The sequence below is a fragment of the Anas platyrhynchos genome, chromosome 8 (assembly GCF_047663525.1).
Source record: "Anas platyrhynchos isolate ZD024472 breed Pekin duck chromosome 8, IASCAAS_PekinDuck_T2T, whole genome shotgun sequence".
NCBI classification, from domain to species: domain Eukaryota; kingdom Metazoa; phylum Chordata; class Aves; order Anseriformes; family Anatidae; genus Anas; species Anas platyrhynchos.
This window is the reverse complement of record NC_092594.1, coordinates 14,376,907-14,396,757: the sequence shown is the minus strand read 5'-3', so window position 1 is coordinate 14,396,757 and position 19,851 is coordinate 14,376,907. Positions and strand designations below refer to the sequence as shown.

Genomic DNA, 19,851 nt, shown 5'->3' with positions numbered 1-19,851 from the left:
TAGTGGAATAGACAAATAGTACCCCAATGGAACTGGAGTAGTTTGGACCGATTTATGATGCACTATTCATTGAATATAAAACTAGGAAGGTTTAGGAAATATTACAGACAAACGCAATAAAACAACTTTGAAAAAATATGTCATCACAAGATATGACTTACTTGACAGGTAACAAAATAATATTTTGTAATTTGTTAGTACCAAGCAAGAATAACTTTTAACCTTTGAACAGAAATGGTTCGATTATGATTACTTTATTGCAAAGAATCAACTTATGTAATAAATATTTAGAAACATTTAATGGAATCAAACACCAAAAATGCAGAACTTAAATCCCAGGTGCAAGTAACAGCAGAAATTATAAAACCATAACATCATGAAAAGAACAAACAACATTAAAAAGACTGACCTCAAACACACTGACCCAATTATTAGGAGACTCTTAGTGAATATAATACAGCTATATTAAGTACAACATAAACTGGCAAGAAGAAAAATTATTAGAAGATGGCTCACTGGCCATTTTGGTGGCTACACCTCTCATGCCAGGGTAGTTATCTGGTGATCAGACCACACCAAGATAAGTAAAAGCATTTTAGCTATTCCTTTCAGTAGCTGTAGTCAAGTTAAATTTCCTTTGCAAACTCAAGCTCCTTCCCAGTTTTGTGAGTTCTTTGAGCGATTCCCATCATTCTTGTAATCAATCACACCACTGCGTGTAACTAAAGGGAAGGTTAACCGTTTTGCCTTAATTGATGCTATTAATCGGTTATCTTAGTGATTACTGCCACCAGGGCAGTATTTAAATTTTAGTATTTGTCTTCACTAGGCAATTAAAATACTTTATTTCTGTAAGACTGGTAATTCACTACCTCCTCTGGAAAATTCTGACTGACGCGACATTCATTTATATTAAAGCTCTAATCCTGACTGACTTGGAGGGCAAAACTCTGTCTCACTTTCTTGGAATATGCATCTGAATTAGATGCTGCCATCACTTTTACTTCTATTAATGTAAAGACAAGATTTTTCAGGACAGAAGGTTCTTTAAAAATATGGAGAAATTTCAGAAAACAAAAACAAAAGAGATGCTTGTTTATCCGGAGATGGGTTAACACTGCCAATGGAATAAATTCTCACAAGGTAACTCCATGATTTTTTAACATAATAAATAATGTTTCAAAGAGCATAGACAGAAAATTGGGTTTGTGAGAAACAGAAACTGAATAAAATTAAAGTCAGTAAACACCACAGGAATAACAGTTACCATATTTGGCCCCTTGGAGCACCTACAGACAGTATTATGCAAGCACGTTGTGAAAGCAAGAATAACATCATACAAAGGAGCATAACTTAGGACATGTCATAAAAAAAAAATCACAGAACTTCTAGTTGCTGATGGTCAGTCTTCTCTTCGAGAAACTATTTTTGCTACCAATTTAAATGTTTAGGGGTGCAAAATTACACAAGACAAATTTCAAGAACTAAATCAAATAAAATGGTATTTTTACACCAAAAGGGGGAGGGGGAAAGGAAAATATCTGGCTGTAAATAACAACATTCTCCAGAGTTTACAGCTCTGCAAGTTAGCCACTGAGACAACAAGCAACACATGTTTTTGAATAGGTGACTTTCCTCTAGGAGCTGTAATAAAAATGACTGCAAGGGAGGGGTATGTCCAGACTACTTTGCAAAGAAAGAAAAACAAAGAAAGAAACTCTTAATAAATTGCAAAAGGAGAACCATAAATCTTTTTCAGTGCTCCACCAAGCAAAGTGACATAGTACATGCACCTGCAAAAGCTGTCAAAGTCATTTAAGAAGTCCTTCCATTACTGACGTATCCTGCTGTTTGCAGTTATTTAAGCTTTTAATTTCTGTCTTTTCTGCATTTTGAAGTGTGTAACCTTCTTTTATACCATTTTATGAAAAAAGGACAGACTTCTGCTTCCTTCCTGATCAATGTTCTAATAACAACCAGACCATTTATTACCGCAAGAAATGATATTGTAATACTCCTTTCTTGTTGCACCAGAACTTTATGAAGTCTTAATAGACTGCTGTCATGTTTGTTTGTTTGTTTGTTTGTTTTTTCTACAAGCTAAAACAACAAACTTCTTAAAAACTACTGAACTGTTTTGCTTCTTTCAACTAGTCTGGCTTACATAATATAGGCAATCCAAAATCAGGCATTTCATATTTTTCTTATCTTCAGGCACACTGCACCACAAGAACCTATCTCTCACCTTGCTCAGAATATTGAAGGGTTCCACATACTTATCACACAACGAGCTTATGCTCAGCACACGCCACTGTTGAACCACTCTTTTATGCTGTTGTGTAAAACACAGCAGACGAACAATCACAGCCAGAGCAAGGATGTGTGCAGACATCCCAGCGGCCCAGAGTGTGAGGGTTCTTGGTACTGTTTTGCTTTGGAAGTGGCACTCATATGTTCTGGGGGAATTGTATGGCTGCAGCTGATAAGCTCGAGACTTACTGCATTGTTACTACAATCTTCTGTTTTCCACTGGTTGCAGGCAAACTGCCTTGAATCCTGAATGTTATTTCAATAATAAAGGTGATGCATTTGACTGAGGGGTCATACCTGTCCTCTTTGGTTTCTGCCTGACTTCAAAATCTTTCTGCAACTGGTCTGTTAAAATTGTGGCAAACTCTCATCACTGAAACCAAGAAAAAAAAAGTTGCTGACACTATAAATACGGGTAGAATGAAACAAAGTGAGAGTAAGTCCTGAAGCTGCTCTATTCTGTTCATTGGTAGCCTCACAAAATGTACTTCTTTGGCATAAAAATGCAGACAAAATACATGAATACTAAAGGATTTAAATGTAAGATGGTTACACTCTTGATTGGGCATGAAAGTCAATCTTTGAAATGTCAGCTTTTTATTTAACACCAGACCTTTCAGAAGCATAACTTCCTGGAATGAGTGCTTATTGATCAGCAGTAAGGCAGGAAGTTTAATAAGGCTGCTGCCATTAATTGTCCTCAATGTGAGAAACAAATAATCTTTTGATAAATGGCAGCACATATATAATTTCACATTTACTGGCTACTCAATATATCAACACATATAGAGTTTCAAGTAAAGAAAAATATCTACTGTGGTTTAAATATATGAAGTACTGCTTGCTTTTTCTTAACAATTTAAAGATAATTCATTCAGTATGAGGAAAAAAAAAACAACAAAACACACAAATCCACTATTACTTACATTTTGCTATTGTATTTCATCTATCCTCTGCAACGCAATCACAGACCTAATTACAATTTCACCTCCAGCAGGGAGGCAGAAGATCTCAGATTGTCAAACTTTCTAGTTAACCACAACCCACTGCCTTTCCTTCCAGTTAAGGACTGAAAACTAAAGCCATGGATAATGAGATCACAGGAAAAGCACTTCACCTAACACTCCACAAGAGACAAGACTGATGGGGGAAAGAGAGAAAGAACAGAGATAAAACAGAAGTACGGTTACCAAACTTTCTCTTCTTCAATGCCTTTCCTTTTTCAAGGATATGGCACAAACAAAACAACTTCCATCCTTGCTAGTACAGAAGCCTTCACTGCTTTAATAAATTCACATTTATAATTATTCACATTTATGTGAATTTATTCACATAAATTCACGGTGCATTTGAAAGAGCACGGGGCAGTTGGAAATACGCACAACTATATGCCATGAGACAAAAGCATCATTGATTCTGAGATCCTGATAACAAAAATGATGCAGAAAAATAAATCCATGAAGTACGTCCCCAACAAGAGAAAGAAATCCTTTTCTGTGGCAATAAAGAGCCTACAAGAGCATGAAATCCCCCAAATCTGTTTAAAGACACAGTCAACCAGAAATTTATAGATAAGAGTATGGGTTACATACTCTTAAATACTAAAGTTAGAAGTAAGCTGTGACATAATAGAGACCTCCACTGCTTCTATAAAGTTAAATGAAACATTAATATCAGTGCTGAGGTAGGATTTGTTATAGGACTGATAAATCTGTTGAGGTACCTACTCATAGAAAGCATATCCAGTTCTTTCTGTTCTGAATTAGCGTGGTGGAAAATTAACAAACTCTAAGCCTTCTACATTTATACTCCTGCATACAGATGATACTTGAGAATATCGTAATACTGCTTTTGATTTTTATGGATTAATCATGCTTCTGCTCATATTTTTTTCAGAAATAGATCCTTTTCCCCAAAACAGCAAATAAAGTTTCATTTTCTCTGAAGAATCACAGAGCAGTTTTTCTCAGGAAGCCTGCACCGTCTCCTATCCCTCTGAAACAGACCGAGGCCCCACTCTGCCTAAAGCTAGGTCTCACTCCCAACTATCCAGCTTAGTCTCATTCTTCTCTGTGGCACAGCGGTTATTCTTAGCAAAAATGGTCATTTTCAGCTGGCACACTGTGGCATCATGCCACGCAGCATCCTTGCTGTGGAGAGTGAAGCATCCAAAGGCTGCCTGGCTTTCCTTTTATTGGCGACAAGCAGAAGCATTAGTCCTTTAAAACATGACACCTGAGATTTCCAGTGTAAGATGAAGATAAGAGAAAAACAGAAAGGAAAAACTAATTGATGTCCATATGCACAAAGGCATGTGGAAGACAGGAAAGGGAGCATGTTTCTGAGGTAACATGCAAGTCCAGAGACCGGGATGTAGCTCGGGAGCACAGAGCGACTTCAGTGATTCAGAAGAGTTGTAAACCCAGCTTACATGGCTGGAATACGCTATCTATTTGATACCATTCCTAAGCAGGTAAAAAAACAAGATTGCTGGTTAAATCAATATTTCCATTAAAACGTGCATCGTATCCTTGCACCAGCAGAAGCATCACATGGCAAGATCCCTGTTGGAATTGCTGATGACAGATCACGTGTGACTTTCCTGGAAGGAAGAACTATCAAAACACAAACATGTTAAATGAACAATACGAATAACTGAAGGTAAAAGGTAGGAAGCAGATATGATCATAAACACAAACATCATATATCTTTGAACTTCAGAATTTAATCGGAAGACCAAATTATCACAACATTTACAGAAGGTAAAACCTGAGCAGTGCTGAACTCTGTCCATCAAAGCTACGGATGAGCCTCTGGAAGGAAGCTCTGTACGAAGCATGACGACAGACTAGTCACTTTTGCAAAGAAAAAGTGATTGTGCCTTAGGAACAGAAAGGTTGCCTCTAAATAAATTTCTGTCCAAGGCTTGCAGCCAGAGGAATCGGGCAGTGAAGGAGTCCCTCCACCTGTTTGATGCCACTAGGGGTATTCTGTTCAACAAAGAGGGTCTTGCTCTACAAGGCACCTGGGAACACGGATGGGACTCGGATATGCATACTCTTCACTCGTTTCAGATGCTTTATTGACAAATGAGACAATAAGCATCGAAGAAGGGCAGCACTGGGATTCAATCCAGATGCTAGGTGGGCCGAAATGCCCTTTGGTCCTGCCTCTGTCTTTCTACTTACTGTGGAAAAAGCATTGCTACTAACTTGGGCATTTCAGTGTCTAAAATTAGGTGGGTTTAATCTGAGCTTTCATATTCAGGGACACTGAGATCTCTGCAGGAAAGTCTCTTTCTGTTCCTTCCACTTCTTTCTCTTTTTGCCCCCAGGGCAAACTTTATTTTTTAATTGAACTTCTTTATTCCGTTTTTTTTTCTTCCTACTCAGTTACAGGATTAGAGAGGGAAAGAAAAGCTTAGGGAATAGACAGTACCAGAGCTGAAGCTTTGGACATAAGTTTGTGCTCTCCAAACTTTGAGGCCAAAAGGCAAAAGCAATATGGAAGGGACACAGGTGGATTGACCCTTTGGTTCCCTGCTTTGCTAGGTGGAGCCAGAATGCTACCCATGATTGCTCTTCAGGAATATGGAAGGAACACAGCCAACTAAGCAGAAGACAGCACCATCACACGAAGATGTCTATAAATTCTCCTGTTTGTGAAGCAGCCTTTTTCTGCCAGACCTTCTTGCTTGTAGAAGAAAGGCCCTCAGAAGGCTTCCCTTCTGTTAGTTAAAGAAGTAAAATCTAATAACCAGATCTAATAACCAGAAAAAAAGCATCTGCAAACGTGCAAACTTTTTGATTGTCTAAATATCTCTCTTGGATAGATCATAGGTAGATGGGCTGGTGATCTTGCCCTGAAAAAAAGCAAGTGTTACATCAAATACCACAAATGGAAACAAAAAAATCCAGACCAATTTCCTGACCATTACTTTAGCTTTCCACATTTCTTTAAAAGAAAAAAAAAAAAAAAAAAGGAATCAGTAATTAGTGGAGAGATATCTCAGGTGATGCGTATTGCAAAACTTGAAGAAGGACAGGCAAGGTTTATTTCACTTTACAGGTATAAAATGAATGGCAGGACTGCCAGAGACTTGCAATACTCCACTTAAACCCATGGTGAGATTGGGGCAGAGAATAGGAAAAAAAAAACCTCATACTATAAAAACACCAAAATACACTTTACAAAGCTCTATTGCTTCTTTTTTGTTTAAATATGCTCCCTGACTAAATGAAAATCAGTCACTGTCACTGCTCAGAGGCAGTATCTACTATCATCTTGCGAGGGGGAAGCTTTGAGCAACGTGGTAATTACAGCTCTACTTGGCAGGGTGCATCCCTGAAAATAAAATCATGCATGATACATGAAGCAACTAAATAGTTAGGTTACATTAAATCCTGCTAATCTTCTAGTTTAAAAAATATATATAATAATAATGTGAGGATGTAGTGCTTGATTTCTAAATGGTCTGCTGTCATAAAAAGCAAGGTTTATACATGGCAGAGGATACATGTGCCACTGAGGAAAGGTGTTAGAGCCACGAGAGGGCACTCTCGTAATCTACAATTTGAATTTTTGCTGCCTAGGTTTTTCATTTTTAATTAAAAGGGAATCTGACTGTTTTGCAGAATGAAGAGATCTTACTTGACACACCAAGACAAAAGATTTTTCTCCAACTTAAGGGAAGCTAAATGATATTTACAGTATTTTCAAATTATATAATATTAGCTGAAGAAACAGAATGTACTGATCAACTGAAGCTTACTTCAAATTTATTTTTCACTTAAACAAAATGTATTTTACATTAAAATTAGCTGTTCCTATTTATGAAATCTGTCAATTTGTAGAATTATAGTCAACAAGAGCTAAAGATACCTCCAGCTATGCAAGCAGGATTTTCTATGGACTTTAGGCATAAATATTGTCAAGCACATTGTCTGACTCCAAATATAGATACAGGTCCTTAACCAGAGCTATTATATTTCTGAAATTATTGTGGGTTTGTGTGTTTTTTTTTTTCCTTCTTTTTTTTTCTTTTTTTTTTTCTTACTTTCTTAAAGGGGTTCAGTTTCCTGATATAAAATATGTATATTCAGTACTGCATTATCACAAGCATTTTCTCTCCTCTTTTATGTTTGTGGGGAAAAAAAATATCTTCAGAATAGCTCACTCTCGCTATCTTTTTTCAGGTTAGGAGGTAATCAGTTACTCGAGGCCCTCTGTAGCTAATGATTATGTCACTTATTTTGCTGGCCATTGTAGGGGTATTGATAAATGTGGCACTCCTGAAGGTAAGGTTATTCTGAAAACATCTTCCTCCCTGACACTTGCTCTCTTTGTTGAAGAGAAGCCAAGTACACCTACTGCAAGCAGAATTACTTTCTAGTTAATGACATACTACAATAAACCTGGAAGAGCTATATTTGTGTGGGTTTGTTTGTTTAAGAAAGGTAATTCTGCTCAGGAATACTAAGGAAAAAGTTCAGACAAACTTGTTTTTTATTACTTTATGCGAAAGTGTTTTTCAAACCTTTTTAGAGACTATATTTAAATCTTGCAGAGTCATGGAAAGTAGCTCACTTGGCTTCTTCAATATACAAGCATTTAAAGTAGCAGTGACACACAGAGATTCCTGGTAAATCCACACTTGGAATCCAAATGCCCAAGTTTCCACTGCATCTGCAGACTAGTGCATGCCTAAAGGTACAGGTATTACATACCTTTCCTGAGAGACAAGGGAGCATTGCTAACTTACTCATTATAAAATGAACTCGTACTTGTTACTTGGCATTCTGCAAATCTGCAAGGATATTTTATTAGCCACTAAATACATTAGTACTATTTACATCCCTAAATGCTCCATTTTTAATAAGCTACCCTATCACCTGATGTAACAGTAAAATTACAAAGATCTTATTCATGAAATCAAACAGATCTTCCTGGCATTCTAACCAGGTTCATAATAGACACATTCTCTTTTCAATTATTTATTTTGAGCAATTTTGTAGAGCTCCTGCTGCATTTAGGTCCTTGTCTACCTTGAAATCATTACCTGGGTGTATGTAACAAAACAGAATTAAAATGGATTATGCAAAAACTGAATGCTCAGTAGTCTAATACATGCACTCCCATACCTCTCTCATCAATAGTTAAAGGAACTCAGCAATATTGTTGGCAAGATACTGCAAAAAGAGTTGAAGCAACCTCATGCTTGCATTAATTTTTATTTCAAAAATGTATAGATGGTAATTTCTTATATATCATATCCTCTCTGTCTAATTAAAGTAGAAGATAAAATATATCAGACTTGTTATTAGATCTAGACATGAAACAGTTAACAGCAGTGCACATGCCAAGGTTTTAATAAGGCTTAACAATAAAAAGCTTCAATCCTCCACTTTCACTAGATTTTGTTGTTGTGGTTTTCCCTTGCTTAGGGCAATCCATCTGTTAATGTTGACTTGCAATATAGTTAAGCTCACACACGTATAAAAAGCCTAGAACAGCTAACCTAAGCAAGAGTAAGCTCAAAAGAATATTACAGAGATAGAACAATTCATCTTAGGTAAAGATTAATTGTGTGTATGTGAGTGTGCATGCACACAAGCACGAGTGTGCTCATGTTATTTTTACTTTATTTTTTTTAGGAAAGATTTTCAAAATGAAAATTATAGGAGGGCAAGCTGACCACTACAGTTTGCAATAACACATTGAATTATTTATCCTCCAATTAGATTTTGACAGCTATTTTACATGCTATGATTTGTTTTGATTTACCGTTTTGTTGTTGTTGTTATTTTGTTTTTTAAAGCCTATTGCCGATCTGGCAAAAAAAATAATATAATAAAACCACTATGACAGAAGTGATAAAGCTTAGTAAATATTCATTGTTAAAAACCGCTCTGCACTGTGACCAGTGCTGGTATTCTCCCTGGGCCAAACTGGCCTTGTTTTCAATAAAACCAGAGAAGTATCCTTTCCCTTGAGCCCTGTTAGGCTGAGGCTGCAGTTGGAACTGTCATCTTCACACAAAAGCAAAGGGGCTGGGTTTTACAAACGCAAAGCCTAATTGGGAGATCTTCATGGCTGTACCCTTGACATTTATTAAAGCCTCATCAACAAAACAGGAAATAACCGTACTAATTAGCAGACCCACATACAAACTACTATTTATTGGGGTAAAAGCAGATTCACTTTCTGTTGTAAAGCAAACATCCCCAGCCCCCCAAACCCCGTTATAAACCAACCTTTAAAATGGTCTTTTAGAGCGAAGGAAACTTTTCTATCATACACAATGTTTCAAATGAAATACACTTTACAGTATCTCAGATAACTATTAGTTGGATTTAATTGTTTCCAAGCACTGGAGAATGAATAGCTCAACATATACATCTAACATGACACAAAATGTAGTAACAAATTCCTTATATTTACAAGTTTTAAAATAATATGAAAGAGAGAGAAAGTGCAGAGGTGCCTCTAGATTGGAACAACAAAATTATTAAAAAGCACTCTCTTCTGTTTGTTGTTTGTTTAGGTTTTGAGGGGATATTCAAATACATTGATGTTGCAATGTAATCAATACCCAGTCCCTATTTTAGATATCTATCAAAGTGCATGAACTGCCAGGTTAGCACTACTACTGCTATTGACACTCAAGGGTACTGTTTCAGAAATCTGGGGGGAAAGGTTCATCTGCAGCAAGAAACAGTTACAGAAAAAATATTAAATTTTTTAATAGTAGCAAACAATGAGATTCACTTGTTTTATGCTACAGATTCAGAACTAAATCATAGTCTCTCTTATGCGCTTGTGAATATCTACATATATTTTTTATTTGGGCGTAAAGTTTAAAATTAGCACCTAACTATAAAATAAATTGCATTTATTTTATCTTATTCAAACACTTAAAGGGGAAAAAACAAACAAACAACAACACAAAAAAATGTACGAGAAGCAACAGCAGACTTATTTGGGGGAAATCTTTGCTTTGTTTGCTTTTGGGGAGGAGGAAAACAGTGTAAACGAGAGGGGAAGGCAATGGTGTAAGACCAGAGTTCCAGGGAGAGACCACCCTGCTCCTTCCCCCAGCCTGGGCTCAGGTGGCATCTGGGAAGAGAGCTTAGAAGACCTGGGACATGCTGGATGCAGCACGGCTAGATTGTGGGCCATTAGTTACAGTGCTTTGCCTGTAAACAAACCCTATACATGTACATACCTGTATGTGTGTGTATATACATGCATGTGTAATACGTATAAATGCATACAGAGCTATGGAATTACACGCACTCTTTATGTCTTGTTTTCAAAATGACTGACACAAACAGCAATAATATTGGGATTTAGCACTATACAAACAAGCATACAGAAATTTAATTGTTGTGCCAGAACAAGACTTCAAGAGAAATGCTAAATTGCATGGAGGTAAATCATATTCTTTTGTAACCCTAGACTCCTGTACTTAGCAGCAGGCGGGACTACTACCATACTAGTAAAACACTGCTTTTATTTCCTTAATAAAAGCAGCCTATAGAAATTCACTGACTGTAAGAGTGCATTTGTGTTACATGTTTACACAGATACATACAATTGTAGATCGACCACACTAATCTGCCTATTTTGGTGTAGTGTGCTATATATTAAAATAAGTTATCAATTAGAAGTAATATTATAAGAACCCATTCCTGTTATTAACATTACAGTTCTAGAGTCATACACATAGCAAAGGATATCTTCTGTTCTGATACCCAGTGAAGAAAATGTGCTGTACAGAAGTTCCTGAAGGAACAGAGGCACCACAGTTGCCTATGCATAAAAATACACTGAGGGCACATAGCTTTAACACTTTATCACTGGCTTTAAAGGGATCATGAAAACATGTACAAACTAAACACTGCCTAAATAATTAAAGCAGAAAATCCTTTTGTTGTTTATAATACTACAAAAAATAATGACTTAACCCTAATGTACAATTTCAACATTATTTAGCAATAATCTGTATCAATTTTACACTACATTTCAAAAACTTTAGGGACAAAACTGAACTAATTCAGAACTAAATTGATTACATGCACAATTCAGTGTTATCATAGCGCTATCTAAAGTTTTTAAAAAAATGCTACTATATCAGCTGGACTGCATTTCTGTATTTTGTATCTGATGAAAATATATGCAGTAAAAATCCACATATAAAAATTCATTACAGGCATTAAAAGTACAATATAGCATAAAATCTATACCCACACATTAAAATTCACACATACACAGGCATTTGTTGAGTAAAACAGTATTACAATACCTACTTTATAGATATCTTTGAGATAAAACCATCAAAATGAATGCAGAGATATTAAAACACTTTTCCAAAGTTGAAACATTACACCTGTTACTGCAATTCAAGACTAGAACGGATTAGAGAACAAAAGGGTAAGAGATTGACACCGTATTAACTAGATGACTTAGTAAACTAGTAAGTCGTAACTATCTGAACAAGGCTAACAGCCATGCAACTGTCAAATCAATTTATTATAAATGCAATATTGATGAGTCCAACTATAAGAAACTTATTAAAAAAGCTTAACACAGATCTGTGAATAGAGCAGAAGGTGTTTTTTTGTGAGAAGCCGTTATCAAAAACAGCATTTAAGTCTAAATTAAATCTCAGATCTATACTGATAAATCTCCTGTTTCCCCCCCACCTCAACAGGGATGAAGCATGAATAGCATTTTTTTTCTACTTTTGAGCAGTATACTATGACAGAAGTATTGCTATAAACATAGCCTTTCAATCACACTATTTAAACACAGACAGTAATCTTAAACAGATTCACTGGTGCATTACAATAGCTGGAAAAAAATTTACTCATAATCATATGAATAAGGACAGAAGTTTCAGGAGCCTTACCTGTGCAAGTCTTCGTTTTTCTGAGTTTCCTCTTTTCTCATTATGCGATGTGTAGACTGAAGCACTCTGTACTGCACCAGTGCTGCAAGTTCCATACTCTTCCTCACTCTCCTATGCAACAAAACAGATTTAAATTTCTTTATTTATAATCATTATCTGCAAATGTACCCTTTACATTATGCATGCAGAAAGCATTCAAAATTATCTTGCCACAATCCATTACTGTCATGAAAATACCATCTGTAGTAAGAAAATCAAATTTAGCCTTTCAAGAAGCCAAATTATCAACATTGTCATTTAAAAGATGAATTGTTCAAATGTCTAGGAAGTATTTTTGAAAGCTTTCTTTAAATAGCATAAAAATATTTTTAAAATGCTTCTTTCTTCCTAAAGAAAAATCTCGAGTGGAAACAAAATGTTCAGGAGATGCAGCTACAAAACATGTAAAATGCCTTTTCTGATATTTCTGCAATGTCCCTTTTGCAAAATGAAACTATGTCTTCATTTTTGAACACTTCAATTGTTCACATACCTTACAAAACCAAACCAGACAACTACACCTTCTGAAATACATTGCACTGTAAGATTTCCATCTCAAATTCTCAGCTTGAAGCAAAGGCTTCAATTGTGATATCAAAGCAATCAACTTTATGAAAACATACATGCTGTTAATGTATCTTTGAAGACCTCTGTTGTTTTATGATAAAATATGCAAACAATAAAGAGATTATTCAGTGGATGCATCGAATGACAGATAGTTGCCAGAGGGCTCGTTATGAAAAATGTATCGTTGAACAAAGGGCTAAGCACATTTCAAAAGTCATTAAAAACACAAATCTCATGCGATTTGTAAAGTATAAGCTTCAAACATACATGAAGCAAGGTAAGAAAGTAAAAAATGTACTACATACCTTGTGTTTCAACTTACTCCTCACTTCTTGTATTCCTTGCCTTGCGTGATTTTTTGCCTAGAAAATTAAAAGACTTAGGTAGCTCTGTAAGACACTGGCTGTAGTCATGGAACATGCCTTAAGATACCATACTTATTTTACTTATTTTTTCTCTACTTATTTTTTACTTATCTTTTTTACATACCAGGTGCTATGAAAAGAAGGACAATAATCTATCACAAATTTCATATGTGCTTTGTCAGTATGTTTTATGTATTCGTGCTTTATCAGTATATTTAAGGTGTTTTTTCAGTACATGCATGCCAGTGTTGTAAAAACATATATGCTAAAAAAATCTCTGATATTACTGAAGATGAGCTAAAAATGGTCTTTAACATCAGTTCTTTTTTGCAAGTGGTCCTTTAAATTTAAAAGGCTATTTTAGCAGCAAGGCATGTTGGAAAAATGTTAAGATTTTCAAGATGACTGTTACAGTGTTCCAGTCTGGCAACTTGCAGGGCAACATCAATCTTAAGAGAAATGAAGTGATTTCATATGCAGATGGAGATTTCGCCCAGTGTTGCTGAACAGAATAGTGCTGCTATTTAGGGGAGAATTCTGTATGTATTAAAATAGTCAGCTAAGGATCACTGTTGCATAGAAAACAGCCAAGAATGTTCTTCAATAGAGAAATGAATTATCAGTACAGGATACCATGTACATGTGAAAAAAAGAAAGAATGAGGGAGGGAGAGAGGGAGATAGAGAGGAAAAAACAAGTATATATTGTGGTGAAGGGAACAAAAACAAACAAACAAAAAAAACCTAAGCCTAACAGAAGGGGTATTTTGCCTATATGAATACGGTTAATATAGCAAAGAGCTAGAAAAGTTTTCAAGATTGCCTTAAAAATAGGACGTTTTAAAATATGGTTGGGGGCATAAATCTGTGGAAACCACCTATTTTTGTACATTTTTCTGTACCTGGAAATTCAGAAAAAGAAAATCATTTTCTTGATTCAAGAGGTCAGAGAGTCTTTTTGATCCTTAAATCATACATCTATAAGCTCAATAACAGCACAATGGGGTGCCATGTAGCAGATGCTAAACTGAGAGCCACTTTTAACTTTGCAGTTCACACTCACTGCATTTGGATGCACTTAGGAGTGCTTTGTTCTAACACTGAGGGATGGTATCAATCACATTATTTACTCAAGGCTACCAAATAGTTATGTAGCAACTATGAAATGCATATTTCATTTCTCTAGTAGTAGGCTAGAGAAGGGCAACAGTATGAGAAATTAAAGGAGAATATCGTAAACAGACAGATCCTTAAAAAATTTACCAGTGTTCCTTAGCATAAACAGTAGTTCACTTAGAAGAATCTTGATTATCAAAGACAATTACCAAAATTGAGTGCTGGGAGATCATGTAACCACTGCCTAAGCTAATATAAACCAAAGAATAATAATTTCCGAATAACCCATTAATGAATAATTTTTTGAATTATAAATGAGTACATGAATATGAGTTATATTTAATTTATTTACCTGTTTTTCTCTTCATGACTGCTGTGTTTTGCAATTGATATAAAATTAAAAATTCTCTTTGAGAACTTTACTTGAAGTATACTAGCTTAGACTGATGTTCTGATTTATTCAGGACTACTTGTTATGCATCCAACTATTGAAACAGTTGGAAGAGCAAAAAGGAAGCTAAAAGTCTTTTCTCATATATCTAAAAATCTAACCTTAAAATACTTCCCATTTCATTTTAATCTCTTGCCTTTTTTTTCTTTCCATACCAGATAGTACCTTTTAATTTAACATGCTTTATTGGTTAGGCAGTATTTTAGACCAAGATATTTAAAGTTTAAAGGTATAAGCATTATATAGATAAACATGAGTATTCTGATATGATTTTTAAAACAGAAAATGACAAAAAAGACTGCTGCATGCATTTTTGATGCTCTACCACCTCTTTACAGTAGAGTAGCACTTAGTGCCAAAGAGAAATTCCATCTGTGTAAGCCAGGAGTCCATTTGTCCTGCACCATCTTCTGAATAGAGAAGATTTTCTGCATATGTTAATACTATACATGTTATAACTACATACTGTAATACTATATTTATAATTAAATGTAAATTTACAGAATGTTTTAGATTCATGTTAACTTTCCAATGCATGAGTTGCTACCGGACCTTAGTGTAAATGAGAATTTCTATTTTCAGTGTCCATATTTTGATCATGTTGTCATCATGTTAGGATTAATTTACAACCATGTATCAACCACCTAAATGATATTCAAATAAGCTCCCAGTGTGTATTATGATTGAAACAATAACAGTGCATTGACACTTTGAAAATATCTATTGTTATGTACAAGCTATCTGTAAGACACTGAACCAGTTCTAAACCCTGGTGCTCTATGAGAAAACGAATGAAGCCAAAAGCATTCTGCAGGCAGAAGTGTTTTTCTGCAAAACTTTTGTAAAATACTTCAGTTTTTCAGTATTCAGGAAGAATCAGAGGTGGTAGGTAGTTATGACATTTTTATGTAATACTTATTTAATATAGGTATCTTACAAATTTATATGCTGTTTTCACAGCCGGAGTGGCTTTGGTCATTGCTGTGTTGATCATTGCACCACCTTTCTGCAATGTACAAAACATTGTATATTAGTAAGATTTATAACATAAGTCAAAAGTTAAGACAACATCAAGGAAATCAACAGTGTGCCATAAAGAAATAACAATCTTAAATTAGTAAGAATAACCACAGCTGTGTTTCCTCCACAACCTACTTTCTGCAGATACAGGAGGGTTACAGTATGTCATTATCATAGCTGACACATTTATCAATGCATTCTAACAGAATGATGTATCTTCATTCTTCATTCACTGTTCCCATTTCAAAATCAATTCAGAAGTTCTGGCTATTCTTCATGTGCTCCTATCTTATATTATGTAACTCCGAAATACTTTGACCTGAAATAAATAACTAATCACACAAGAATTCTGTTAATCTAAAATAATATATTTTCCTAATCCTGAAGAACAACAAGGTTACACCAAGGGTCTTCTGCTAGTCAAACCATACAAATCCATATTAACTATATTGCTGTTTACTAGAAGTGATAAACTTCATATCAAATTGTGTTGTCACAACTAATTCACAGTTACGGAATGCAGTATGATAGGGAACGCACTGAAACTCTTCTGTATGTTTACAGAAGCACCTTGTGTGTTTACGCATTTGTTTTAAGGATGGGACTTCTTTTTCACCAAGAAAATAAACAACATATAATTCTTGCATATACCAAAGATATGTTGTTTACTGTAGAATATTCTTATACTTTCTTTCCAAATGAACAAACACTTACCATTACATACATACATATAATGAAGAGGACAAAGGCTTAAAGAAAAGGCAGTCCACAATATAGGTTGTTTGTTTGTTTGTTTGTTTTTAAGTTTGTTTTCTTTTTCTTCAAAAATAAATTACTTAACCAACAAAATATTTATACCTTCACTGTATCCATCCACTGCTGATAAGATCTTGAATTTCCTGAAATTAAAATGGAACATAAATCAAAATCAAACATACATTCAATATTTTAAGTTTCAACTCTCCTTACAATCTGCATAAAAAGTTCTGTTAGAGGTTTATTCATTAATTTGATTCTTCACAGATAGACATGATATTTAAAGATAAGAACATATGTACACTAAGAAGAAAAACAGTTCTCTTATTTAATGTTTTCTGTTTTATTTGTAAAAGTTTCTCTTCACCACACACTTTTTTTTTCTTTTTCTTTTTAACTCCAATTGAGGTACAAAGCAAAATTAAAAGTACAGTAACATAATGCTAAAAATTCTAAAAAAAATAAATACACCAGCATGAAGAAAATAACATATAAATGAACTTCATTCAAGCATAATGATCCCCCTGGGTAAACTTTCAAGTAAGACAATGATATGGACTGCAGATGGTACCCAAGGAAAGATATCCCAGAGAAAAAAAAACAACAGAGAAAAGCCCAAGGATTATGGCATCACCATGTCCTCGTGTAGGAGAAATTATTGTAAAACATTAACTGTATCTACTTTCCTATTTTTTTTTTTATTCAATATTCACATATCATCTGGCCCATGCTGTCACTCTTCCCATGTCTGATCGGTATCTTTCATGGACCGTGACTTAAACAATTACTAGAGATAGTACAAGAGACCACAGAAAATCACCAAGTTTTAACTGTCTAGTACTTGGGTAGAGACTTAAGAGACGTCAATAAATACAAAACCACAACAACAAAAAATCTGTATATATTCGTTTACAGAAAGGCAATGCTAACACTGCATACCCTGAGCCAGAGTTGAAACTCCTGACAAGAAAATGCAGACCCTTGAAATAAACAATTATGAGAACAGAGGTTCAAAGGCTTTAACTTTTTCACTGTTTTCTTGTACTACTAGCAATGACACTAGTACCATTTAGGGAAATAAATCTTGACCAGGTAACTGAAACAAAAATTATTTATAAAAAATAATGGAATCAACATTTTATTTTCCAATTTCCAGTTTGATTTTCTCAACTGGTTTAGTTATGATTGCATATGTGGGAAAATGTGAATTTAAAAAGATATTACTTAAAAAACATTTTCCATTTGATTTTGTACCTTTTAAATTATACTCTCTATACCACAGAATACATTCACTTGTTCATTTCACAGCTTATAGCTCGCTATCTTTCTGTGATGTTTCCGAATGCGAGGTTCCACCTATGGTATTTTGTTTTTTTAATTGTGGACCACCTGATCAAGTGGATGGGATTCCACTCTGCAAAGAGATCATAGTTCTACTTCTTTAGTGTCACAAAACACCACCTTCCATTGCATGCATATTGTTAGCCCTGCACTTCATAATGATAATGAGAAGGCAGTTATGTAAATATTGAATATATGTTCTAAGCAATTTGTCCACAACTTGGCAATATACAGCTTGTCTGACTTGAAAAGTATGCACACAGTGCAATCTAAGCAAGAATGGCTCCTGAAGCCAAGTACCCCCTTGCAAGCATGACCAGGTGAGATGTGGTTCACAAGCTGCCAGAGCATGGCCCAAAAGCAAACTTTATCTCAGTTTTAATGTAGTTTTATTGCAGCCTCTTGACCCCCTGACTGCAGTGAGCAAACGGACTCCAAATACTGACATCACCTATCTGAGTAATGGATGCTCAATGCCTACAATCTGTTTACAGAGCAGCCTAAGTTACACCATAATGGCAGAAAAGAAGCAAATCTCTGGTTAACTTAACTGCACTTTAATCAAGAAAAAAAAAAACACAAAACAAATTAAAAAAAAACCACAAATTATGTGCCATTATGTGCCAGATCACAGCACAAGACACAGAGGGCAGGAGAAGGCACTGAAAATCTTTAACAGAAGGACTGATGTACTCTGAGTATAACAAAGGTGTTCTGCAGAAGGTAAAGATGATTCTGTACCACTCCATGATTCCTGTGTGTGTGCCAAGTTATCTCCTCTGTGAATATGCACACATAGGGCAGCTTTGTGAAGGATGTCCATCCAAACCTGCCATGTGCAACTTGGTGGATTTGTTCAAATCACAGAACTTCCATTTATTAAGGACACTTTTACTCTACTTTCAAGATTGACCATAAAATAGTACTTGTGCTGTGTCATGCATGTTGTCATCTAACACTTCAATAGCAAATATGGTACCTTAAAAAGCAATATAGCAGATAGAGCATATAAATGTTTAACAGGAAACTATTCAATAATCCTGTAATAATCAGAAATAGATTCAGTACACACTCTTCTACATGGGTTAACTTTTAAGCTAACTAGTGTAAATAAGTGTTAAAAAAAACGGCAGTGAATACAACCAAGGGAAACAGCGCAAGGAATAATAACTTGGTTTTCTTTTTAATGAAGAGGGTATAATTTTCAATATAATTTTCAATGTTCCTCCTCAGATGATAGATAAATTTATTTATTTATTTATGAGTAACACACTTGCTAGAGTTAGTATTCATCTAAACAGTCAGGAAATCATTATTTTCTGCACCGCAGTAATAATTAGATGTAAAAAAGAAGTTAGGAGTGTTTTTGAAAAATGTTAACTATCTAGAAAAAAATCGGCAGGACAAATTTCAAGATTATTTTTAAATAGTTTGCATAGAATTTATCAAGCAATATAAACATGCAGATAACATGCAATTAGTGACGTGCATAGTGACATTTCATCACTTCTTGAAATCAAAGTATTATTTTACTGGATTAAAACAATGTATCTTCATTTAATACTGACATAACTATATTCATACTAATACGTGTCCTAGCAGTGATTTGTTAAAGGCTAAAACCTTTCCAAGAATGAATGGAAACACTGAGAGAGTAAAAATACGACTTCTAAAATTTATAGGATATCATAAGGACATCACCATGTTGAACAGCTCTCAGAGAAAAACAACCAATAAGTATACGCAAATTAGAACTGTACCTCCACAAAAGCCTCCTGTTGTGATTTCTTCTTCAAAAACATCGGAGAATCCCCTTCCTGCATTTAATTTTGATAGTCGACCATCAATAAACTGAAAAAAAAAGTCACACTTTGTTGGCCCTTCTATTTTTTTTAGAGTGTTAGAAGTTTAAGTGTATATGTTACAAGGGAATTTGTGCTTTCAAGATAACGTATGGCTTCAGGATACTGTATTGCT

At 34.9% G+C, this 19,851-nt stretch overlaps 1 protein-coding gene across 2 annotated transcripts in view; it reads right to left on the bottom strand.

Moving 5' to 3' along the window:
- DENND1B (DENN domain containing 1B) overlaps nt 1-19,851 on the bottom strand; it is a 158,151-nt gene that overhangs the window by 11,913 nt on the left and 126,387 nt on the right. For both annotated transcript variants that reach the window (XM_027463101.3, XM_027463102.3), the window contains 5 exons: nt 19,635-19,725; nt 16,636-16,676; nt 15,695-15,763; nt 13,132-13,188; nt 12,221-12,331 (listed from right to left, as the gene is read on the bottom strand). In XM_027463101.3, coding sequence (XP_027318902.1) covers nt 12,221-12,331; nt 13,132-13,188; nt 15,695-15,763; nt 16,636-16,676; nt 19,635-19,725 — 369 coding nt within the window. The remainder of the gene's footprint in view (nt 1-12,220; nt 12,332-13,131; nt 13,189-15,694; nt 15,764-16,635; nt 16,677-19,634; nt 19,726-19,851) is intronic.